At 43.3% G+C, this 26,043-nt stretch overlaps 2 protein-coding genes and 1 non-coding gene across 3 annotated transcripts; 1 reads left to right on the top strand and 2 right to left on the bottom strand.

Annotated features, from left to right (window-relative positions):
* The first annotated feature begins 942 nt into the window (after positions 1-942).
* Positions 943-7,408, top strand: gjb9a (gap junction protein beta 9a). The gene is made up of 4 exons (XM_070919948.1): positions 943-1,058; positions 4,250-4,461; positions 5,685-5,986; positions 6,099-7,408. Exons 2-4 carry the CDS (start codon positions 4,291-4,293, stop codon positions 6,439-6,441), a joined length of 816 nt encoding a protein of 271 aa, XP_070776049.1. The 5' UTR covers positions 943-1,058; positions 4,250-4,290; the 3' UTR covers positions 6,442-7,408.
* A 951-nt stretch (positions 7,409-8,359) lies between these two features.
* trnas-gcu (transfer RNA serine (anticodon GCU)) lies at positions 8,360-8,441 on the bottom strand. Its single transcript has one exon. It is a non-coding gene; the product is annotated as a tRNA-Ser (tRNA).
* A 2,310-nt stretch (positions 8,442-10,751) lies between these two features.
* marcksl1a (MARCKS-like 1a) lies at positions 10,752-13,702 on the bottom strand. The gene is made up of 2 exons (XM_070920510.1): positions 13,409-13,702; positions 10,752-12,128 (listed from the first exon to the last, which is right to left on the bottom strand). Exons 1-2 carry the CDS (start codon positions 13,490-13,492, stop codon positions 11,586-11,588), a joined length of 627 nt encoding a protein of 208 aa, XP_070776611.1. The 5' UTR covers positions 13,493-13,702; the 3' UTR covers positions 10,752-11,585.
* Between the last annotated feature and the right edge of the window lie 12,341 nt (positions 13,703-26,043).

Below are 26,043 nucleotides of genomic sequence, written 5' to 3' on the forward strand. Positions count from 1 at the left end.
TGCTGCCATCTACTGTTTGTACACGAAGAAAGTAAACTTACCAAGATGTAACTGGGTGACACAGTGTATGGATGAAGTTCTTTAATCCAGTGAGGGTTTTAGCTGAAGAAACACACAAAACTACAAAACAGTGACACTTTCAAATGTGTTTTCTGTCAGTGCAGGAGGCTTGCAGCCTTACCTTTCTATATTTGCCTCATTGATGGTGAGTGGTTCATGGTCCAGCACTGAAGGCAGCACTGGTAATGTGAAGCCTCTTGTGTGACTTACACCTCCAACCTCAAGCCTGCTGGCACGACATCATTTCCTAAGATGTTTTATAACATTACCCCTGTACACATTTGTGCAAGACTACACACCACTAGATTTCATCAAATGTTCTTATTTGTTACATATCATTTATGTTTTTATCTTCATTAATTTTACTCTCATACAACTCTATGTTCACAGCTTATGGACACTATTTCAACAAGTTACTTTTTCGATACACTAAATTCATGTAATTCTGTTTTTCAAGTGAGACTAACTCATGAACACATCACTCACTTTAAAAACACATCTGCATTACCCTACAGGCCTCTGTAAAAACATGGAGGGTGTGGCATCGCTCTCTCTCTCTCTCTCTCTCTCTCTCTCTCTCTCTCTTACTCTCTTTCTCCTACACACACACACACACACACACACACACACACACACAGACCACAGGCATTCTGGTTGGCAAGGATGGATGTCCTATCTCCCTGCTCTATAAAGCATATGTGTCTGTTTCTTTACGTATTTATAAGGTGTTAGGTTACATGGCTTGTAGGGAGTGGTAGTCTTCCTGTATCCTGCAAACTGACAAGACAGGACATGCAAAGTCTGTGTGTGTGTGATGACGTAGCAGCTGCTGAATCTGGTTTGGCAGGATTTCTGAGGGAAGGGCGAGAGAGCACAGACAGACTCAGAGAGAAAAAGGAGCGGAATAGTTTAAAGTAGTTTTTACTGTTGTGTGTTAATCTTCTCCTGCTGGTGTCGACATTACGGGTTTTGGCGTTTGAGCCGGGTTTCAGCACTAGGTAAGCTTCTTTTTGTTGGATTTTCATTAATTTCACTGTATCATATTAAAGTGAGTACGGTAAACAAAAGACAGCAGTGTTTAAATTAAATACTGGCTGAGTTACGGTTAATGTTACTTTCCTTATTTACCCCAAAACAAGACGGATACAAGTTGTTTTTTATGCCAACAAAGGAAAAACCACCAGTTTCATTCCATTGGGGGGGAGAGACTTCTGCTATGACTAAGACACAAACTTCAAGTGTGGCATGATATTGAGCAATCAGTATAAAGACACAATTACAAAAAGTAAAATGTGGTGTTCTTATAAATTATAGATTCAATACACAGACAGCGGCGTTGTGGAATGTAGCCCTCTTAAAAGTTAGACATTTCCGCATGCACACTGATGTATATCAAGTAACCTCTTTTATAGTAAATAGTTTGTAATTGGTCTTTTAATGGTGGTAAAGGGTGACTTAATGCTTTCCTGAAATTAAAACTGTTTGCTGAATATCTCAGTTTTCTATATAACGGATATCTACAGTTTAATCTGCCACGATATCCCTTTACACAAACAATACAGTTCATTTTCAATTAGAATCTGAAATGGTAGTATGTGGGACAAAGCAGCTACTTAGCACTTACAGGACCAGGTCTGATGTTTAATGAAAGGTCAGTGTCAGAGTAATATCACTCTATATATAGTATTACAGTGAAGTTAATCCAGAGTTTAAAGTGTTAACACTGAAAAGTCCTCAGCGCTGAGCCACTCCTGTTTTAAATGAAATCTAAATATTTTACCCATTTCTAAACAGTGCGTGATCCTGCGCTGCTCCAGAAACCATACAAGCGTAAGGGATGGTGTCATATGGATTTTATTTCCCTTTATGACCAGTAATGTGTTGGGATGTAAAAGAAACAGTATATGACTCAAGTTTGATCACTGCGAGAAAAACAACTAGCAAAATATTTGAAAAATCTGTTATCAGCATACATTTCTCCATTTCTATGAAAACACTGCCCTCACATAACTTCCATCGGTTTATACTTATTGCTGTGGAGCCTCACTTGTATATATTTGTGCAAAATGATGTCAACCTATAAAGAAATTCAACTTGATTAAAGTTTAAGTGGTTAACATTTTCTGCACTCAAATAGGAACATACATGTGGTAAAATACTGAAATAGATATGCCTTTTTAATGACTTAATGGATGTTAATGTGTTTTACAGCAGCTGATCTGAAAATGAAGATAATGTACAATAGAAAAAGACGAAGCTATAGTATTTCTATCTGTACAATGCCAGCCCCATGTACCTATGAAAACCATGAAAGGCCAGTAGAAAACTGGGCACTGATTGTGTACATTACATTTTGTTTGCAAGGACAAAGACATATTTGTTAAACACACACACACACACACTACCCAGTATCTAGGTAACATAAGCTCACACACATATGACTGAAGTTATATTTAAACTAGACTAATGACATTGGGCTGTTTCATTCATAAACCTCATTAGCTTCGCACACAGGCCAGTGTTTCCACTGTGTTCATTCAGCAGCAGCAGACAAGCACATAGCAACAAAAACAGCAGCGACGCTTATTCCTTAAACACAACACGCGTGCACCCCCTGTGTCCAAATACACAATAAAAGTGTAAACATCATAATCTAACTTAAAAATGCCAGCAATTACGAGTCAGCTACATCAAAAGCTATTGCATTTGCCATGTGATATCATTATAAGGCCATTTTCAGTAGCAATTATTTTGCGATCAACAAATCATTAGTAAATACATTTTGAGAAATTAGTGGCATTACCTTACACAAATGTAACACTGGAACAGAGCTGTAGCAATTTGCAATAATAGGCCATTTTTTTCTGCAGATATCTAGACTCGTCATAGTGCGAAAAAGCACAGGTATAACAAATAATGGCTTAAAAGGTCTTATTACAACTTTATTCAAGTTCCACAATCCCAACTTCACACTGCCTGCTGGTCATAAAGCACAGTGTTTGTAAGTGAGTGAACTTTTTCTACCTAAGAATTATGTGCATAATTATATTTTGCATGAGCAACATACATTTGTGCATGAAATGTAAAGCTGCCAGGATTAAGGTAGTGTTTATCAGAAATGTGGTTTTAATTCTTTATATATAGTCTGGTGGCAAAATGCTGCACACACAGCAGCACCTTTAACTTAAGGAAATAGTTGCTTTCTTGCAGAGATTTATGTCAGTAGCTGGAGCCAGCAGCCGGTTAGGTTAGCTTAGCTTAGCATAAAGACAGCAAAACAGGTGGACACAGCTAGCTTAAAACCAAAGTGTAAAAATGTCAATTCCCTGTTTCATTGTGATTTATGTGCCGGATTACTTCTTGGTTGGGAGCAGTTGCCGGGCAACCAGCAGAGACTACCGGAAGTTAGTGGTCCCAGCCATGAAGTAGTCTGGTACCTCTCATGAAACTGCAAATATTTTTTTTGTACAGATCAAACAGACCACATCTAAACCAGAGCTTTAGCTGGTAGGCAGATTTTGTCACCTTTGGACAGAGCCAGGCTCACTATTTTCCCCTTTTTCCACTCTTTGTGCTAAGCTAAGCTAACCGGCTCCTGTATCCAGCTATATCTTTTGCTGGAGTTGTTGGTATGAAAGCAATATATATATATATATATATACATATACACATATATATGTCAAAAACTGATGGTACATATTGATTTTTCCATCAGCCACTACAGCCAGCTGACAAAAGATTAATTTTCCACCCTGAGCATAACATGACTCTATCTTCTCTGGCTACATCTTGTCATGACTACTGAAGTATGGAGTTGCATTAGTCAGGGGCCTTATGATACTAGTAATACAGAATAAAAGTCAGCAGGCTTTCAACTAAATTTGCTCTTTGTCAACAGCACAGTCAAGGAACATCTGCAGACACGAGATGAAACTATGTTTCTGCCTATCTCTCTTGGCAGATCTGCTATTTAATTTGTATTGTATCGTAACGATTTCATACAAGCCCATGCAAGCTCTACTAGACACACCAGTTTCCGGGGCTTACTTGCATCTGCTGGATTGGGCAAGATGTGACTAATCCTTAACCATAACAAGTCTAAATGTGTCATGATGAAAACAATGATCTGTTTTTATCTTGCAACAAGTGTATGGAAACATAACCCCCTTTTCTTCCTCTCTTTCACAAGGTGCACTTGTTTCGATCGCCCAGGCCAGTGCAGCAGCAGGGATGAACTGGTCGGGACTGGAGAGTCTGTTGAGTGGAGTCAATAAATACTCCACTGCGTTCGGGAGGATCTGGCTGTCCATGGTGTTTGTGTTCCGCGTCCTGGTGTTCGTGGTGGCAGCGCAGAGGGTTTGGGGCGACGAGAGCAAAGACTTTGTGTGTAATACTCGACAGGTAAGATAGAGGAGTAATACTGTTTTGTCTGTGCTAACACATTTAAATGTTATTCAGTTCATCAGATAAATGAGTTTCCCCCTAGGAGGCACCGCACTAACATCATACCAGTTTTAATGATGAAATCTGGCACTGACTGTTTGAGTTTGACCTTGCTGGTTGGCTCTATCCGGTTCACATGTTAAAGAGGCATTCCCCTGATTTTTACACGTGAATAGTCATGTCTGCTGTGGCTCTGGAGGGAGCTACCCCTACTGATGTCATAAGGGTTATCTTGGATTGCACATGACACCTCAAATTTATAACAGAAAACCTGAATTACGAACTTGGGGTGTGTGAGGTCTATTGATTTTTAATATGGGAACTGTATGATCCAGTGTTTTTTGGAACTTGACCCATTCTAGAAACAAGAAGTATCTCAGGCTCTGTTGCAGCATTGTTGACCTTTCTCTTATTTTTAATTTGTCTCTTGTGAGTCCCCCAACTTTATGAAAGTGCAACACCAAATCACTGGAGTAGCCCCGTAAGGGCTCGGCAGACTTATTAAAGAAATGTGCTGACTTCTTAGGACTTTAACACATTTGTAAGCTTACCCGTGTGACTAGAAGATTGGTGACTGCATCATCTTTGTCAGGTTTATGAGTAACTCTCTTATAGAACACAAGGTAACTGGTGGGCAATCAGCACTATCTATTAAAGTAAACCTTTTATTAATGTAGCTGTCTTTTAGTCCATGGCTAGAAGATTCTGAACATCAGACATCTCTGTCATAATCCTAATAGAAATCAATGACAAAATGATGACTTTATATTTATATTTAGTCTATATTAAGCTTTCAGGAAAAAAGGTTCTGCAGTTGGAATGTTCCTGCTTTAGATTTATGTCACCGATCCCCTAAAAAGGACTGTGGGTTTAGATGTATTGCAGCTTTTTACCATTGTAGAGGTGTTATAGCCCTACATATTATAACCTTCATCACATCCTCCAGCTGATATTTAATTCTGGCAGCACTAGTGGTATTGTTTTGTATTTATCATTCCATGACATTAACTTTGTTATAAAAGTATTGCCTCTTTGAAACTCCTAGGTTCCTTGTGTTTTATCTCTGGCACAAATGCAACAACTTCTGCTATCACTCATTTTACCCGCCTGAGACGTTACAGTCATTATGGAAAAAGCAATCGCAGTAAGTTTTTAAAAAACTTCTTTCACTTTGTTTCCAGCCTGGCTGTACCAACATCTGCTATGACCACATCTTCCCCATCTCCCACATCCGTCTGTGGGCGCTGCAGCTGATTTTCGTCACCTGCCCGTCTCTGATGGTGATGGCTCATGTTAAATACCGTGAAGGAAAGGACAGGAAATATGTGGAGCTGCACCAAGGCTCTCACCTGTACGCCAACCCTGGCAAGAAGAGAGGGGGTCTGTGGTGGACCTATCTGCTGAGTCTGGTCTTCAAAGCTGGATTCGACATGTCATTTCTTTACATCCTGTATCGGATATACCACGGATATGACCTGCCCAGGTAACGCTCTTATCAATGCTTTTCAAATGAAAGCACAGTATTTGAACCATCTTTAGCAAAACAGAAGAACATGAATATTGAAGAGAACTCTCTGCTCTACTTTGTCTTTTAGGTTATCCAAGTGTTCACTGGAGCCGTGCCCCAACACCGTCGACTGCTTCATCAGTCGTCCAACGGAGAAAAAAATCTTCATGTTGTTCATGGTTATATCCAGCGCGCTGTGCATCTTCATGTGTATCTGCGAGATGATTTATCTCATTAGCAAGCGCATCGCCAAATTGTTGAGGGTCCGTCAAGAAAACGAGAGGCTCCTATTTGCTGAGCAGCATGAGCTCACCACCATGGCCCCACCCAGGTCCCAGTATCGTAAGACTGATCCAACACTGTCAGAGAGCCAGATGAGTTTAAACAGGAGGGACAAAGTGAGAGAAGGTGCTGCAAGTACGACCCTGTAGGACCCAGGGCTCACTAAACCATGGCTTTGTTTCTAATGGGTGCCCCCACATCCGGAGCACAAGTTACCCAATAAAGTTATTAAATCGAACGACTGATTAAAGGGCCGATCCTGTGTATGGTGATCCTGTGATCCAGCTGAACATAAAACATTCATGACTCTCTGCTGGAAGGATCTCCGACACTGGCTGGTTGTATGTATGTTGTAGGACGCTGTTACAGAAGAGGACTACTATACTATTACTGTGCTCGGATATCACATTTCTTTGTATCATAGATCTGATCAACATATGGCTGAATGTACGAGGAGAAACATCAAGGAGCCGGCTTGTATAACACAAATGCAATCTGTCATTGTGTGTGAGGGCACTGTTGATTGATTGTTGATCATGAGTCAACATCAATATGTCATTTGAATTATGTGTAACACCTTGGTGTAAATGACCTGCACTTGGTGTCATCAACACTGTTAATAGCTTTATTAATTGTGTGACGGAGAAAATGATTGCCTCGGGTGCTCTGCGCGTTCATATTGCTTCTACTAAAGGGACCAAAACGTCGCTGGGAATTTGATGCTCCACATGAAGTGATGAGTTATCCATCGGGGTTTAACTCTTAAGAGGCTCATATGTGCTAAATCTGACAACCAGCTGAGTTCTTTGCATATCCTGCTGAGGGGCCTCAATTATCAGAATTCAAAATACACATTGGAGATTTAAAGTTATTGCATTTTCATCATTTATTGTGAGTAAAGAAGCTGTAGTCCTGCTGTACAGTCTGAGGTCAGGACAAGATCATTTGTACTTTCATCTTTGGTTTAATCCCCAGACACAGAGCAGACTACTTCTGTTTTGACTCCGAGCCAACTGGAATGTCCTAATGTGGTCCAACAGTTTATTTTAAGACTTGTTTTTATTGACCCTTATAGCACTATATTTAATTTCCTGTAAAATAAAAATGCTGATCAAGCTCAGTGTCTAGACTGGTCTCTTCTATTAAGTTGTCCCCACAGATATGCAGGGTTTGTATGGACATTTTGATACTGCGCCCAATATCAGAGACTAGATCAGTAGAGAAAGTGGAGGCTTAAAAAAAAAATCAAATTTAGCAGCAGCTCTGAACAAATTTAAGGTTGTATTTAATATTGTATGCAGAGTCTGTTGTCTATCACAAGGACTTGTTACCAAAGACATTAACAGTGACAGTGAGCCAGCATGCACAATACCAGGACCCTGATACTGAAGCAGCTAAATGGAATTCAGCCATCATTGATTTTATTATTTACACCTGTGCTTTCTCCTGCTGTAACAACATGTCCAAACAAAACATGAAAATAGCTTATTGTATTTATTTTGTTGGTTAAATGTGGCATTTTGTTACAGATGTTTACAGATGTTCACATCCAGAATATGGACTGAATATGTTTAATTTTGTTGTGTCACCACTAGATGGCAGCATTCTCCAAGTTAAATAAACCAAATTCTATCTATCTATGGACATTTCGGGGACTTTGTCTAAAGATAAGTTTTAAACTTTGCAACTCTTCAACACATCACCAAGGTAAGAAAACACATAACTACATGTGCAGCCCTGACACATGCGGAATCACGTGCCGACACATGCATCAAGGGCTGTGAACACATCTGCTCACCATATGGACATTAGGCACAAGAACCTACAGTGCTGCCATCAAGTCCTCCATGAAAACCCCTAAATATGGCTTCTCCCCCATTAGCTTGTATTTGAATACTAACATAAACTTGAGTCTGTAGTTTACCAAAACGCAAAAAGGTTTTTCAGTCATTTCGGGACTACTGTTTTTACTTTGTGTTAACATGTCTTTCATGTAATCTACCACATACATGTCCACTGTAATAAATACTGTAGATCCGTTGACACTCGAGTGGAAAATACCCGCTGCGACGAGGATGGGATTCGAACCCACGCGTGCAGAGCACAATGGATTAGCAGTCCATCGCCTTAACCACTCGGCCACCTCGTCTGGAGGCGCCGATGTATTAGCTCATAATATGTTGATACACTGTACAACTTTCTATGCCATTTACAAGCGTCGACTTTAGTTAGGCTTATTTCAGTAAACGTAGCTGCTCTTACCTTAATGTGTTCCAGTGACTTAATGTGGTCTTTCCAAATCCATTTCCACACGTCATTTAGACGCAATATAAACCTTGCAAAGGATGCTACGAAAAAAATAGCTAAAACCCTGATCACCAACACGAACAACGTGCAGATTAGGTGTTTGCATGTATTAGCCGAAGAGCAACAGGGTGGAGAATCACAAACATCCACCACAGGGAGCCAGAGACCAACAGATAATATTAGGTGTCTTAACCGTCTTATAATTAATTGATTTATCTATTTTTTTTTCTCAATTTGTTTTTTTCAGTCGTTTTCTGAAAGCATGCCAAACACACAAATATACTGTAATATAAACATCAATGTTTTTATTTTTTCCCCAAATGACTGGATACATCCCAACAAACACAAAGTTGGATTTGTAAAGTGTTCTACATAAAGAACAAAGATATATAGAAAATGTACTGTATACAGTAAAATAAAATAAAAAAAGATAAGCTGTATCCTGTCTTCTGCTTCGGTCTGGCCTCCTCATTAACATCACGGGCAATGTCTCCCTGGCCAAGTAGCAGTGAAAGTATTTGTTTCCCTGAAAATTCTGATTCTGATTCTGAAAAGCTTCTACAGATATATCTGCACGTGCATCTTCCATAGTTTGCAGAAGAGGTATATACGTGTATAAGGATTGGAGTCATTCCATCTCCAAGCATAAATACTGTAAATACTGTGTAGGTAGGAATACAGCTCCCAATCTCATTCATACTTGAAATATTAACTCAAAATTAACTCACTCAAAAATATGTCTTTCTTCTTGTTCCTACAGTTGGGTGCTTGAGCTTCACTGTGCAGAATGATGTATGTGCAGAGTTTGACACAAAAAGGATGTTTTCACATTCATCTGCTGAATGTAGAAAGTTTCTATGTGATCACTGAAAATCCCGTTTTCAGGGGCGGGCCTAAGACCATGATTTGTGACATCACATATAGTCTGGAAGCCAATCCAGGACCAATAATAAGTGTGGTGTGGAAATTTGAAGCCCCCAGCACGCACACACACACTGAGAATGGACTTTACAGTGAAGCAGGGAACACTTGTTGTCCAGCAGTTCAACTTATATTTTGAATGAAGGAGTAGATGTCATTTCAAACATTTCAACAAGATAATTGAACTTTATTTTGTGAAAAGAACAGATACAGCGTACTATTCATTGTGCTCCATGTGAACACAAGAGATTTTATTCATGAAGATTGTGCCAAATGTTGAGAATCGTGTACAGTGTTTTGAAAAAAAGTGTGATTTTGAACTGCAAACTGAGTGTAAAGCAGGGTTGGTACACGAGTTACAGGTCGTGGTCACTGTGTCTCAAGTACCAGTGTTTTTGTGTAAACAACTGAGAAAAACTGTAAGTGGGTCTTATTCCAGCACCTGATGACCATATGTGAAATATGTTAATGTGTAATTATTGAATAAATCATGTCATACCCATTCATCCTGCTCGAGACACGCCTCCAGCTCTCTGTGCCCAATATGCATCATTTGGATTTTTAAAAAAAATCAAGGCTTATTTGTCACGTAAACAAGTAATATGTGTAATGAAATGCTATGTGGCATGCTGCCAATGTGCTCAAAAGACTAGAGCAATTAAAAAATATACATATCTACAGGGTAAAAATCTAAATATATGCAAATATTTGTTTAGTTATCCCAACTAAATATATTAGGGACACGATATTGATGCAGGTGCGACTCTTATTTTACACAGAACTTGGATGAATCAAGTATGACGTCCATGCAACCTCTATAGTACCAATTTCTTCTGCCGTTTTCATAATCTAGATGATTCAATAGTAAAGCTTGTTTATACCGCACATTTAATTATCATGGTTGATTTGAATAACTTTTCATCCAAGACAGTACAAGTTGTTTAATCCATTTTTTTAATCATTTAAATCTCTTCTATAAAACAAGTTCTTACGGCACCGAGCGGCAGCCACCAACTGTTGTGCACTCTTTAATATTTGCACTTTTTCCAACTTTGTACTGCAACTGCTGCACAACGATTTCCCTAGGGATAAATAAAGCTCTATCCTATCCTTATATAACTGATTGTTTGTGTATGCATGACATAACTGAACCAACCTCCTTGTTTCAAACTAGTCTAACCAATTAGTGTGCGTCTTTGAGGTGTGAATGAGGAGGCAGAACACAGACAGAGGGGATCAAACATTTATTTACCCTTATTAAAAGTTACAATAAAACCATTAACATCTTCAAACGATAGCAAAATAAAGAGAACCAAAAATATTGGCCAAAACATATTTACAGAGACAGTTTGCAGATAAAAAGCTCACATTTTGTACACAATCCCAACCCCTGCATCATAAACTCTGAAATGTGAACACTGCAATACTCAAGAAGCTTGAATGTGGTTTTAGCCAGAAAAAGAATCAAAATGCACGAACAAAGACATAGCTCCTTTTCCACCTCCCCTCCTTGGTTTTCACTTTTCTATACATGACAAAATACTTGAAATTTGGGGGTAAAACAAAGGAATGTAGAATTCTAAAAATTAATACGATCATTTGAAAGGTTTATGTGTCCATATAACAGTCATTTCGAGTGAAGGAGATGCTCTGCCCCGCTCCGGTGACAATTTTTAGATCCCAAAAAAGGATGAGAAAGAAAATAAAAATGTTATAGGGCTGCCACGCTGTTAAAAAAAGGATGCTTCTCCATGAATTGGGAAAATAAGTCATTATTCCTGATTCGCTCCACATCCAATCCATTACCTTCGCCACACGCCAGTCTCTGTGTGTACCATGAGGGGGCGACACAAGCCGACACTTTCATCATGAGAGGGCCCGGTGAGATTCCGTCTGTCGAAGAACTAATAAAAGGCAGTGAACTGGTGGTTGAATCAGCAAACGTGATATATCCTTTGTCTTCTTTTGTAGTTTTGTTTATAACTTTAAGAACGTGGCACGAGTCTCTCATATATATATTTATATACTTTAATCTTGGAAAATCAGTTCAGGTGGCGGGGCGCAGTCACTCTGCCTTAGCCTCGCCCTCAGAGGCTGCAGGTGTCGTGTCCTCGGCAGGGGCGGCGGCGGCGGCCTCCTCGGCGGGGGCAGCCTCTGTTGGTGGGGCCTCCTCCGCCGCCTTGGTCTCTCCCTCTGGGGCAGGTGCAGCATCGGCCTCTGCGGCCTCGCCCTCTTTGGCCTCGGCGGCCGGCGTCTCCTCTTTGGTTTCCTTGGCCGCGTGGCCGTTCTCCTCGGGCTTGTCCTCAGTTGTGGGAGAGGTGGTCTCCTCTTTGCCCTCATCGCTGCCCTTCTTGTTCTTTTTCAGCGAGATGCCCTTGAACTTGAAGGAGTTCTTCAGGGAGAACTTCTTCTTCTTCTTGCCATCCTTGGCAGCCTCACCCTCCGCTTTGACGGCCTCGCCCTCGGCTGCAGGAGCGGGCTCGATGGCATCCCCGGCGCTGGTTTCGCCGTCCTTGGCTGGTTCGGCTGTTCCATTTCCATCTGCGGCCGCCACTTCCCCATCAGGCTTGGCTGACACGTCGCCATTGGTTTTGACATGGCCGTTCTCCTGCAGAGAGGGGGACTCATTAGTCATGGATTAAAATAATCAAACTGGGTCAAAATAAACACATTGCCTCTGGGCATGGAAAATCACTCAAACATACAGATGGATAAACTGTGTACCAATATTCCAAATAAATAGAGGTCTGGCATATGACAGATTAGCATTAGCCCATTTACTCCAATAGTTAATCCATGTTATACTTGAGGAAAGCTGCTTGCTTGACAGGGGGGGGTTCAACAGCTGTTTGCATGACTTTAAGCGGACACAGGGGGGCAGTAGTGCTGCGTCTGAACGTCAACACACCCGGCAAAGTTGGGGAACAAAGGAATCCCCGTGAAACCTGGTTTCTGCTCTCATCCAAGAGCTGCAGCTCACATCTCCCACTGCTCTCTGCAGGAGCCCGGTGTGGCCGGAGTACAGCCAGCACACACACACACACACACGGCCAGTGTAGGAGTCATGTTCAGTGAACCCACTGCACTCATATTGATAAGGGAGAGAAGTTATTCAAGTCGATCAGCTCCCGGCGACCCAAGTTCATCAACGTGTATAAACGGGCATCACATAATACATCGTCTGATCTGGGGTCAGGCTCGAGCAAGCCACTCATTTAACTCTCCCAACAATCAGCAGTTAATCACATCGGTCATCAAAGTGCACATTTTATTTCTACAAACTTCTTCTTCAACCTAGTCTCATCGAACTATGTGAAAAACGCATGTTGGGGCAAAAAGGGGGGGGGGGGTGTTTGAAGCGGCGCCTCGCTCGCAGCTCCGCAACATGCGCCTCCAGCAGACCGCATTTGCATCTTTTGCAGCGTTCGCCTCGCATCTTTTGTTCGACGCGTGAGCGCCTACACCGCCAGACTACAGCCAACTCATGAGAGAAAACACGGTCAGAACACACGTTTCCACCACAACCCGACATCCTCGCGCACACTTTGCTGCTGAACGGCCCCCGCGAGACCCCGCAGACGGAATTAACAAAAGGCAGGACTGGCGCGCGCTGGGCGGGCACGAGCATGTGCCAGTCGACGGCCGCTCTGCTGGAGGTCCCCCGGATCTAGACGATGCGTTTTACTTTCAGTCACAGTAAACGTGTCTACGACCATGTGGTTTTAAACAGGGGACCGGGTCTGCTGGAGGTGCAGAGTGTGACAGAGCAACAGCTCGGCTCCCATCGCAGCCCTCAGCCCCGTGGCCGTGGCACCCATGCTGCCAGTGGGCGTTGGGTGCCATGTGGCTCCCCGCTGATGCTCGGCACGTCAGGCCTGCTTTACTCACCTGGCCGTTGGCTTTGGCAGCAGCAGGGTCGGCGGCGGCTTTCCCCTCCACAGCTACTCCACCCTTGGACAACTGGGCTCCCATTTTTTTTTTTTTTTCCTTTTAGGTGTTCTGAACAAAAAAAAGAAAATCGAAAAAGAAAAACCTCGAGGAGTTTTTTGAGATTTTAAAAATCCAGCTCTGGGATGGGTAAGATCTTGCCAAAGAGGTGAAAAATCCGACCGGATTTCCTTCTCCCTTAGGTAGGTTTGGAAACGAGAAGATCCCCCTTCTGTGTCTGTGTGCGGACCCCACGGCGGCTGAGCTCAAATTAAAGGATGTCGGTGATAAGACTGTGAGTATTTCAACCGCGCCTCAAAATCGACCAGAGTCTCCTCCCATGGGCGTGACAGCCGGGCTTTGTCCAATCTGCAGCCGGGGGAAGGGCCTCCTTCACCCCCCTGTCACTGCAACAGTCTGCTGCTCAACTGGATGATCAGCAGGACTTTTTCCACTGTTTCACATGTCTGGAAGATGTTGGCCATTCTAAACTTTTAAACTTTGTTCATGAACTCACTCAGCAGCACTTGTTGCCAGCAACTGCGATCATACAGGTCACAGAAATATTTATATCATCGCTTTACGCCATTTAAATAACACATCTATGAATTGTATATAATGTTGTATAAGGGGTGTTACATTGATACCATAATGGACAAACAATACCATAAATGTTATGTTGATGCTATAAATTCACTGATGAGGACGACAGACACACCACAGATCAGTGGTTCCCAACCTATGGTTCGGCCACCGCAAGGGAAATAAAAAGTAATTCTGCAACAAATAAAGTGTCTATGGCTTTTTTTTCTTTTAGAGTTTTGCCTCCTCGGGTCTCAACAAACTCAATCAGCCAATCTGGGAGGGAAACTTCACCTTCTGGTTGAAGTGCTCTCAGGGTAAGGGATAAGGGGTTGCAAATAGACATTGTTTAGCTATAAATGATCAAAAAAGCTGGGGGACCCGTGCAGTGATTATTCCAACCTTATGATTTCCAGACGTCTGTTTCACCCTCGCACACACTTTGTATAAAGATGATGCCAACGCCTGTTCAAGTTTAACATGGACTATCACAGTTTGGGTGACTTCCTTTAGCTAAAAGAAATCCTCAGATGATCTTGATGATGATGAGATTTGTCTGTGCAGAAAACACTACTTGAAAGAGCGATGAGGAGGACTTCATTAATGGCTTCCACCGGAGTTTGAGTGACAGGCCCGGCTTTCCAAGAGTAAACTGGTTACATAACCCGCAGCCAGCTTTGCACTTGCGATGGCACTGGGGCTGCTTTGTCACCGACACAGACAGGGAGACAGTGAATCAGCCTGTCAGCCGGTAATGAGGTCTCTTGGCCAGACGAGCGAATCCCACGATCGCAGCAATGACACTGCATTTTTTGGGAGCCCAAAAAGCTGATGGGTTCCTCTTGTGATCCGGGCGAGGTCAGGGGTCATGTGTTTTAAGCTGAGTTATGAGAGCCAGTGGACCGCTTCCATAGACCGGCCAGTCATGAGACAGGGTCACACATGCATTTATATATGCCAGCTGCCTCATTTTCAAGCCGTTACTCTTAATTCTGGCAACCTTAACCAAATTATCCCTTCTTTCCCATCAACAAGGCCCTCATTTATCCCCCACATGAACCCATGTTAACAAAATGCTGCTCTGTCTGCCTGTCATCTCTACAGGACTTCATTAAGTGGAATTTATGATTTCCTCTTGTTAAAGTCCCGTATTCTTCTGAGGCACCCCTTTATAGGTCCACGTCTCTCTCTCTCTTCGCCTTTCTGTCATTGTTTCGACCAATCCGCTGGCAAACACACAACCACCCCCTCCACACATATACACACACTCACACACACATGTCACAGCCGTGGTATGCGAGGCATGCATACGCCACCCAGAGAATGACCTCCATCCATTCAGTGGGCTGTGCTTCCCACAGTGGAATACACCCTCAGGGGTTCAAAATCTGCACCCCCATCCCACCCCACCCCACCACCGCTCCATACATTCTCCCAAACTGAGTCAAGACGGAGAACAACATGTTTGAAAGATGTTTTTAACCCCCATCTCGCCATCCAATCCTGGCTCTGACATTCCTCATTGCTCTCTGATGTGGCACGTCTGAATCGGGTCCTCTTTCTGACGAGGTCTATACATTAACGTTGTCAGATTTCAAAGGGATGGTCCCGGTTTGATCAGCACAAGAAAGGGATGTCTTCACAGCAGGGCACCCAAGCCTCTGCGGAGGGACTTCTGACCAGCTTGACTTCAGGATTGTCCCTCATATACAGTGGTGGGAAGTAAGTGAGTACATTTACTTAAGTTCTGTACTTAAATACAATTTTGGGGTACTTGTACTTTACTTGAGTATTTCCATTTTATGCAACATTATACTTCTACTCCAATACATTTCAGAAAATATTGTACTACATTCATTTGACAAATATAGTTACAAATTAAAGGCTCCGCACATCCACACAGGTGTTTCCAGTAACCCTGGCTGATGAGACCTGTAGTCAGGTGTAAGTTGGGTGGATGGAGCAATGCTGGATTTGAAAGCAAATTAGATTTTCTCCATTTTGACCTTACATTGGTATTTCTGTCCTGACAATCTTCCTCCTCCAAAGTAAATAAAGCTGGCTAATGCTGGTCTTGCATTGCTTGTAAAGAAAATACAGACTTTTTGGAAAATGTTCTATATATACTTATATCAATAATTTGACATTTTTGGAAATCCGCTTATTCGCTTTTTTGCTGAGATTTAGATGAGAAGATCAATACCTAGAGCCAGCAGCCGATTAACTTAGTTTAGTGTGTAGACTGGAAGCAGCTGGCCTTGTTTTTTTGTTTTTGTATGGATAAAACAAACGAGATATAACGTGTTAATAAATGAGCTTTAGAGCTGTTTTTGTGGATTTTGTTACCTTTAGACCTTGCAAGGCTAGTTGTTTCCCTCCTTTTACAGTCATTGTCCTCAGTTAAGCTAAGTGGCTGCTTGCTACACCTACATATTTAGCGCACAGACATGAGAGCGGTTTCACTTTCCTCATTTAACTTTCAGCAAAAAGGTGAATAAAAGTATTTTACATTCTACATAAGTGCAAACACGGTCTTAATTATGTTTGTCCTCAGCAGCTCAGTGTTTAAAACCAGAGAACAGCTGAATCTGCAGTGAATACTAACAATGAAGGCCTTGCCATTTATTTAATACGCACACACACTTGTAGTACACACATTGTGATGATGGTTTTCTTGAGAAAAATGTGATTGTGGCTGGAGGACTTCCTCTGGCCTCGACCTGCCTACATATTTCTCTCACGTTCAACATGGTGCTTCTCCTCCTCTTCACACACTCTTCTCCCTCGGAGCTCGTCAATGCCCGTTTGTGCGGTTGCCCATTTTTCATGCCCTGACACAGGATGAGCTCTCAAATCCCGCTAAAAGCCTTCATTGTCTCGCTCTCGGCGAGCCAACTGATGAGCATCACAAGTAGAAAGAGAGGAAAGAGGAGAGAGTGAGAGAAAAGAAAAGAGAGGAGGAGTGGAGCAAGGGAGGGAGAAGAATCAGAAACATGTCTCTGGGGCTCCTTTTGCTTCAGGGAGGAGAAAAGTTGGCTTTACGACAGTCACCTTGAACAGATTACTTGAGCATATCAGCGTGATGAATATGTAATTTCCCCGAGTTCCTCAGTTTCTCAAATCATGCATACATGATCACAAAAACTCGAGTGCAGGCTGTTTCCTGTGTGCTTCCTATGGTTTTCGTGAGACATTGCTGATAACAAACTTGTAGTTTTGCACTCCTCTAATGGCCTAAATACCTCAATACCTAATGCAATGTCATGCTATGAGGCACAGTCAAAAAATAGGTTTCATAATAAGAAATAATGTGGGCGATAAGTGGATTATATACAGCCACAACACAGTTTCAAAACAAAAACACTTCATTTTCATGTATCACAAATGCAAAAGCAGTGTTGAATTCTGCTCAAAAGCGACATATAAGCAACGATGTAAATTTGTTTTTATACGTCTGATTTAGTCTGGCTTAAACAGAACATTTGCATTGCCAAGCACCTAATTACAAGGAGAATCAGGTGCACAGCCCTCTTCACTCCCATGAATAGGGGTGTGTAGACTTAAAAGAAAGCCCTTTGTGATGCTAATTAATTCGATCAACTGGCTTATTGACTGCAAAAAGGCCCTCACCAGCAGGCAGCCACAAAGCTGTGCATGGCAGCCATCTTGGCCGGGGGCTTGTGCAGATGTATCTATCTGTTGGGCTCTGGCAGTGGCTCTCAGAGGAGGAGGAGGAGGAGGAGGAAGGGATGGTAGCTAGATGTCCAATGCTCAGCCAAGCTTACATGTTTGACTCGCCTCATTGATAAAATAGTCGTTTACATCACAGGGGAGCTCTGAAACACAACATAACCTCTAGAAATGGAGGGAAACCAACAGTAATCATGTTGATGTGTGTAGACCCCCCCCCCACCCTTTCTGTCTCTCTGTGCCTAAGGTGGCAGACACAACGCAACACACCCCTCCCCACATTTCTGCGTGCGTGCAGACATGCCACAGAGCCGGTTACCATGGCAACTACTGCCTCTATCGACATCTCTGGCTGATGTTACAGAGTGGAACGTGGTTTGGTGGGAACCCATGGAAGAGGATATAGCTTTGCCGTTGTTTTTGTTTGCCTTATCATCTCTGGCTTGTTTATTTGAGACGACTTTGACTCTCACAATTTATGCAGCCGAGACTCTCAACCTCTCTGTGACCACAGGGAAATGAAGCGTGGTTTCCTTTTAACCTTTACCCTCACCACCTCCCCGTCAGACAGACATTTTTTCCTCCTCGTCATAAATTCTTTCTCTTAGTTTCACCGACTGTACGTCTTCTCCCTCCCTCTCCCTGCGTTCGTCTCTGGTATCAAGACTTGGGCCATCATAGGCGAATTCACCCAGGGGTGCCTTGTTTCCATCTGTTGTCATAACATGCAGGCCAGGTAACAAGACAGCGAGAGATAAAAACAGATGGCGAGACAATTAAAAGGAGAGGGCGAGGGGTTAAGAAGTACAGAAAGCATTGATGAGTGAAGCAGAGGGAGAGGATAGGGGCTGGGCCGAGTCGATGTGTGTGTGTGCATGTGTCTATGTGTCAGACAGGGGCGTACAGTAGTAAGGCAGCTCATCCCCACTGGCAACGGCACTGCAGCGTTACTAGGTCAGTGTGCCATCATCTCATTCATCATTATCACAGCCTGCTCTTCCTCCTCCACTCTCCCTCTTCATCCCTCCCACGCTTTCTTGCAGTTGTTCTCTCCTCTTCCCTATCGCACACACCACACCGGGAGAGACACAGAGCTTCAGAGACCGAATGGAAAGTAAAGCCCAAACATCCTCAGACGGAGCAGGTCTGTGTGGTTTGAGTCCAAGTCGACATGTAACACAGTAGCTAAGGTCATCCAGATGCTGAAAAACACAAAAGGCACCACTTTCTGGTTTACCAGGTTGTGAAAACTACCTTTGGCTGATGTCAACATGGCACTCGAGTTGTTTGTTTTCGCTAGCTCTTTCGGCCACATCCACACTCAAGGGATGGCAATGTCGGGCTGTTGGTCTACCACTTTGTTCCAGACTGAACATCTCAACGACCATTGGATGGATTGCCATTACATTTTGACGTTCATGTTCTCCGAATGACAAAATACTTGTGACGAAATACATGAAAAACAAATTACATTCCTATCATTCTATTCTTGAATGGGAGCACCTGTAACTTGCTCCAGGAGGTGGTTAGCTTAGCTTAGCATAAAGGCAGGAGAAAACAGCTAGGTTAGCTCTATCCAAAGGTAACACAATCAGCCTACCAGCACCTTTAATACCCACTATAAACATGGTATATCTTTTTTGTTTAATCTGTACAAAAAGCAAAGTGTGTGTTTGTGGTTTTACTGGTAAATGTGTGCTGCACAGTTTTTTGCAGAGATCGGGTCCAGTGACTTCCTCAAGAATCTGCGGGCCTCTCAGTAACTTTTGCTGATGCCTTGGAAAGTAAAGATGGAAAGTCGGAAACCTGTGTAACTTTTTATTTTTATGTACCATATTATCTTTAATAACTGCAGAATTGATGTTTTATTGGAAAAGTAGACCTTTTACCCATTATTAAAGACTCAATAAAATGGTACTGCGCCTCTTAATGACCTGACAATGTCAAAAGTGAAGAGAGCCATCATCACCGCCATTTATCAAACCCATGCCTCTTTCTGTCAAAAATCACAAAACAGCAGTTGCCCTGTGACAGACAGAAATCAATTATCCCTCGTGAATCCAGTTTAATGATCTGGAAGTAGAAGCACAGATAGCTTGACACACTCCGCGCTGTTAAAGGCAGACCAATAAAACATAATAGGCTATATTTCACGACAGCTTTGCATTCCTGCACATTGTAAAAGGGCCAGATTGATACAAGACCACACAGCCAACTGCTCAGAAATAGCTGGCAGCATACGTGACGTTTGTTTGGTATACACAAAGACATATATACGACAATAACCACTTGCGTGCAACCACATGCAAATGAATTTACCCCCCACCATCGCTACACACACAGACACACACACACACACACACACACACACACACACACAGACAGACTCATTAGCTCAGTTCTGGGTTATCTGCTAGCCGGGGCTTTTCTTTTTTTGGCCAATCTGTGAAATCATCACTCTCTCTGAGCCCCCTTCAGTTTTTTCCCCCAGCTCCTCAACCCCCCCGCCCTCCTCCTCCTCAACCATCTTCATTGTGATGCAGATTTAAGGACCGAGTGGGGGATGGGAGCAGGGGTGTGGGGGATGGGGAGAGAGGAGGTTTGTGGGGAGGGCTGTGGTTAGTGTTAAGTATGACCTGGCAGCCCTGCTGTGCCTCAGCAGGCGGTCCGGCGTGGGCTGGGGGAAGGGGAGCCCAAGAGAAAGAGAAAGAGAGAGCTTTGAGGGTTATCCCCCAGCCTGTATACATGACTCAGACATCAGATACCAACATCACGGCCTCATCTTGAAATAAAAGATGGCAGACGCCCCTCGTATCTTCATTCAACAGTAATCTCATTCAGGAGTGGAACAGAGAAGAATAGGATGTTCGATGGCGTTTTGTTCAGTCTAGACTTAATGAGCTTAATGTCACCGAGGTCACGTTGTTGTTCCCTCTGTCAAACACTAATACCTTGTCAAACTAACTGGAAAATGAATAGCGATCATAATTTGCAAATGGCAATGTATTAATCTGTGTATTTATCTGTGTGGAAGCAGTAAAGCCATTACTGAAATCTCACTAATTTGGCCACACACAGTGTTCAGCTGCTGTCTGAGATGTTAAGTTTGGGTTTTTTTCTGCAAGTGTGTCAGGGTGTGTATTAGCGTGTGTATAATCACAGTGTGTGCATTTGAGGTCCGTCTAGCTCTTATGTCTGCAGCTTAAACTATGGGCAAGCTCGTCCCAGCTGTCACAGAAGTCAAACTTTGACTATTTACCGAGCGCCCCCAGTGACAATGCACCCCACCCCTCCCACCAAACACACACACACATGCACACAAACACAAACACACACACACACACACACCAGAATGGAGGGCAGAGATGGTGGAGAGCAGAAAAAGCCCCCCAGCGAAAATAAATAAATGTCTAGAGTCGATACTCGGCCATTGTGTTTAAATGAGTGTGGGATGGATTCATTGACTCTGCGCCCCTTACTGCACTGAAAAAAGGACAACCGGTTCACTCCTGTTGTTGACTCCTCATTCCCCGTTTGATTACAGAACAAAGTAGCGCACAGTTACGTGCCTGGTTCAATTAGGATTAGAGCACTGTTGACATTTACACATATAATAATACCTACATGATCATGAGTTGTTCTAATTTCCCAGCCCTCCTCCACACAGATCTGAGTGCAGGTTCAGTTACAAAGGCCCAAATGACACATAAGGAAAGCAGATTTTTGCCAAAAACATGCAGGTCCTCCAGCTGAGAAATGGCCACTCGACAAAACTCAAGTCAGCCTGGAAAAAAAAAATCGGATTTTTGTGTAGTTCACTCAGCTTTGGCGTGATTCATTATTTGGTTGTCATTTTGCTCCAGATTTCCATTTTATCCATCTGCCATTGCAGCTGGGTTGTCGTGGAGCATCATTGCAGTGTGTTGCGCCTGTTTGTGAGTGACCTATTTATAACCCACCCCCTCTATCTCTTGCCCCCAATTCTCTTTTTTTTGTCCTCCTCCAGTTTATCAAAACATGGTTGCATAAAAACAGCTCCCTTTGAACCAGCAATGGGTCGTCACTGATGTGGCATGAACATCTTTGTGAGTTATTAAATAATTCAGAAGACAGGGTGAGGTGTTGAGTCTGGGTTATTTAAATTTCCCTCTTGAGAGATATTCTTAGCTCAAAAGTGGCATAACAGGAGACATGTAACTTTGAAATGTTGAAAGTACAGCTCATTCTCATCATTAGATTAACGGCTATAAGGTTACTAAGACAATGGCTGTTGCTTGTCAAAATCTAACCCAGCCTGCTAATATTGACCTCTAGCCATCCTTCACAACTTCACCATCACACTGACATTGCACTTACCAAGACTGCTGGCAGTCCAGTTTGCCTCCCCTCCCTCTTAACCGTGCTTTAATTGATCTAGAACTGTGCGTCTGTGTTTGCAGAGCAGCACAGACCTCATCTCCACTGGTCTGCTGAGACAGCTAGCATTGATCTATGCTAGCCTGACCAACCTGCCCCGTTGAGTCTGCATTAACCTCCTGCTTGCCTGGGTCTGGTTAGCCCATAATACTCTGGCTACCGCCTGACAGTGATTGCAAGTGATTGATTAAGGATTGATTGGTTGAAACAGGGGATAGGGAGGGAGGTGGAGTGAGGTAAGGATGTGGGTACGGTGGGCAGTTATTTACGTTTGTGTCTCATCTAGAAATGAGTGCAGTCAGGTTGGGTCGAGATTTACGGTTACTGCCCATATTATTCTCTCGTACATTCACTGCCTGTCAGAGCCTGAGATACCGCCCTGACAGAGAGATACATTAAGAACGAAACGGGATGAATATATCTCCTGCTGACAGGTACAATATGAAAGACACCTGCTATAACAACAGCCGAGGGAAGAAAAAGCAATTTGTCAGTTCCAAAGGGAGACACTTCCTTTGTGTGTCATCCCCTTGGGGCGTACTAACAAGGTTATCATGGGTCAGTGATGAGCTGGGACTGGAGATCAATTGGAAAGCAGTTAGAAGACCCTCAGTATCTGTCCACAATGGCGCCATCGGGAGGGACAGGGGCGACAGCAGGCACGGTATATGGGCCAAGGGCATCGGTTGGTGCAGGTCTCAGGAGGTTGTGCGCTATATGATCAGGTGCTGCTGGTGGACCCCCATAACATCCTCAAATACCCAACATGTAAGCCGATCAGGCACCATTCAGGACCGTGTGGGAGATAATCTGCTTGAACCCAGTGACAATGGTTTAGATATATATAGAAGGCCATAATTTGATGAGATTGTCAGTTCTTTATTGATGTCGTTGGAGGATTTAAGCCTATGGATGTGTAACATAAGCACATAACCTGTGTCACAGGGAGATGACCAGACTGATGTGGTGCACACACAACAGGAGCAATTTGATCACTGTCCCTTGTGGCCTGATTTCTGTCGCCTGCTGGTGCTGAGTGCCCTCGGGGATAGTGGCGGGTTCACTATGGTAAGCAAAGACTGTTGAACTATCAAGGCTATTTGGTGTCATGATTTGTCCCTTCAGCGTATGATGGATGTTGATGTGATGTAGTTTTGAGGCAGCTCCTTTTTCATTTGCTTAAGAATTTGCCCAAAAGGTCTCATTCCTGAAACATTCCTGGGTGTCCGATTTTCTCCCCGAATTTGAAAGTATGGAGTTAACCAAAACCATCATACTCTTACATTCCAGCTGTCGGAGAGTGGACAGAAAAAGGAAAAGCTCAGTAGTATTCCCTGAATCATTTATCCCAGATTGACAGAATTTTGTAGATGGGCAGGTAATAAACTGCTTAAAAGGGCATTAAAAGTGGCGTCTGGTTTTATGCTCTTTGCCGAACATTCAGAGGATTCTTTTAAGGAGATTTATGGGGGTGTCAGGGGAAAGTTGCCTGGGTGGAGGTAAGTTGTCCCTCGTAATGGGCTGAGTGACCCCAGTCTCCTCAAGGTCGGAGTGATCCGGAGTAATTAACTACCAGCAGCAAGGCGCTTTGACCGCCTTTATCTCGGCTCCTGTGCTATCATCAAACACCTGAAACCTTCAGAGAGTCTCTGAGTTAACTCAACAATCCACAACCATCTCCTTCTTCCCCTGTCCAACCACATACTGAATCACCTTATAAGGCCTGAAAGAGTTTGGAGCCTCAAGCAGTTTGGCAGCAAGCGAGTGACTGTTGGGCCTGATGTATGGCCTTGTTATTCCAAATAGAGAAGAGGGAAACGGGTCTGATTATTGATATCTGCTAAGTGTCCAGGATGAGTAATGTAGCTGTCCGACCAAGCAGCTGTTCACCAAGCTTTTGGCAGGTGGAGGAAATCAATAGCAAGACACACCTTTCAGATGAGGATAACGGATGGGGGGGGGGGCACTGTAATGGAAAGACACCCATCTTGGCTTTGGCCTGGGCCTCTAAAGCTATTGCACAGGCAGCGAAGACAGTAATGACACAGCGTTGATGAAAGCCAGTCCGGGAGCTGTCGGATTTCGACCACCGCTGTCTGTTGAGGTTTGCAAACAGACGCTGAGGCTTTACATATTCCCTTAAACAATCAACTGTCAGAGGTAGCAGAGCCATTATCTCAAAATGAAATCGGCCACTGTAACTCTTTCTCCAATCGTTCTCCCGCCTCCCATAGGCTCAGATACACCCTCGTATAGATTAAGACAGCTCTCATCAGCCTTGACATGCTCCCTGCAGGCATGAAGCACATTCCCTTGCTGAGCCCCCTTTCAGTTTTTCATCAGCTTGCATCATTACGTGTCACATATCATCCATTGATACATCAAAGGTTTCTACACACACACACACACACACACAAACAAGTGACAATATCTTGTTTTCAGCCTGCACGAATATTGTTTACCAGGTGGAGGCTGGTTAATGATTTAATTGTTTATAAGGAGCATATTTGTGGTGAGAAAGATGCACGATGGCACCCGAGGGTCCCTGACTCTTTGTCGCACTTGGTCGCACTGCCTGATTGTCACTGTCTTGGTGTAAAAGATACGGTAACGTCTTGGTCAAATTACAGCTACCTGCATTTGACTCTTTCTCAGCCCTCTTCCTCTTCACTTTCTCTCGGTGTTGGTCCCTCTGGTCGCTCCTCTCTCTCCTCTGCTGCTGTAGCAAATGGATTAATCTTGTAGCTCCCAGTCTGAAGGGAGGGTAGAGTGGTGTGCTTGTGTCAGGGCACGGTGAAATATGCATGTGTGTGTGTGTATCTACGTTTTGTGTGTGCGTAAGAGAGTGAAACCAAAATGAGACCGAAAGAGAAAAACAGATGGAGGAAGAAGAATTCAATGTATGTATTATTAGGAGACTGTATGAGTAAGATTTGGGAGGTGGGGGAGAGACAGCAAGAGAAATGAAACTCACCATGTGGTTGAGTGATGATGAAATTTGCATCTACTCTGCATATTTATGTTTCTATGTCATGACGGCCTATATGCCCTCAGCTATGTAAAGATCAAGTGTGATCTGTACATTTTTTTCCCTCTCAGGCAAACATTCCTCACACAGAGCTCCAAAATAGAGTCATATCCATTAATAATCCATGTACCTGCTGTGCATCCCAGTTCTTTTCCAGTATCCCTGCAGGAGAGAGAGAGAGAGAGAGGAGGGGACAGTCGGTGGGTCTGCCTGTTAACAGAACTGGATCTGTGTAAAGCCCTCAGTCACTAGTAACACTCATTTCAAGCCAGTGCTCGCAGCTCCTCTGCATTATTCAAAATGTTTTAATGGTCAAATCGCATGAAATATTTACTCTCATCTTGTCATTCAACGTCTCTGACTCCACATCTTCCCCTTTCGACCTCCTCCTGCCCTCATATTGCTTTTCTTTCACTCTCCGTCTCGCTCTCACTCTCCCTGTTGACTGAGCAGTGGCATCAATGACAGGGGTCTAAGTGGTTGCCATGACAATGCCATGACAACGGTGATGGAATTCATTTGGCATGGCCAGGATTACATGAATGAAGAAGTTTGAACCAGAGGAACCTCACGTCTGGTAGCTGTATACCCCATCACCCCCCTGCAAACAGAAATATAATACACACACACAGACACATTACATGTTATATCTCCTCCATCATGGAAGCCCCAACTGCCCCAAAGCAGAGGCGGAAGTTGGTTTGATTGTCAGAACCCAAACATATTGACATTGAGAGATGGAGTCAACATGTTCCCATTTGAACTTGCTGTGCTCTGTTGCATATTAATAGCAAGACTATCTCTGAGTGTCTTTAAACCAACCAAACCTCAGATTAAGTAAATTCTTACTCTGTAATATATGTGTGTGGCAACTATGATA

Source organism: Enoplosus armatus, chromosome 15, assembly GCF_043641665.1.
Source record: "Enoplosus armatus isolate fEnoArm2 chromosome 15, fEnoArm2.hap1, whole genome shotgun sequence".
Classification (NCBI taxonomy): Eukaryota; Metazoa; Chordata; class Actinopteri; order Centrarchiformes; family Enoplosidae; genus Enoplosus; species Enoplosus armatus.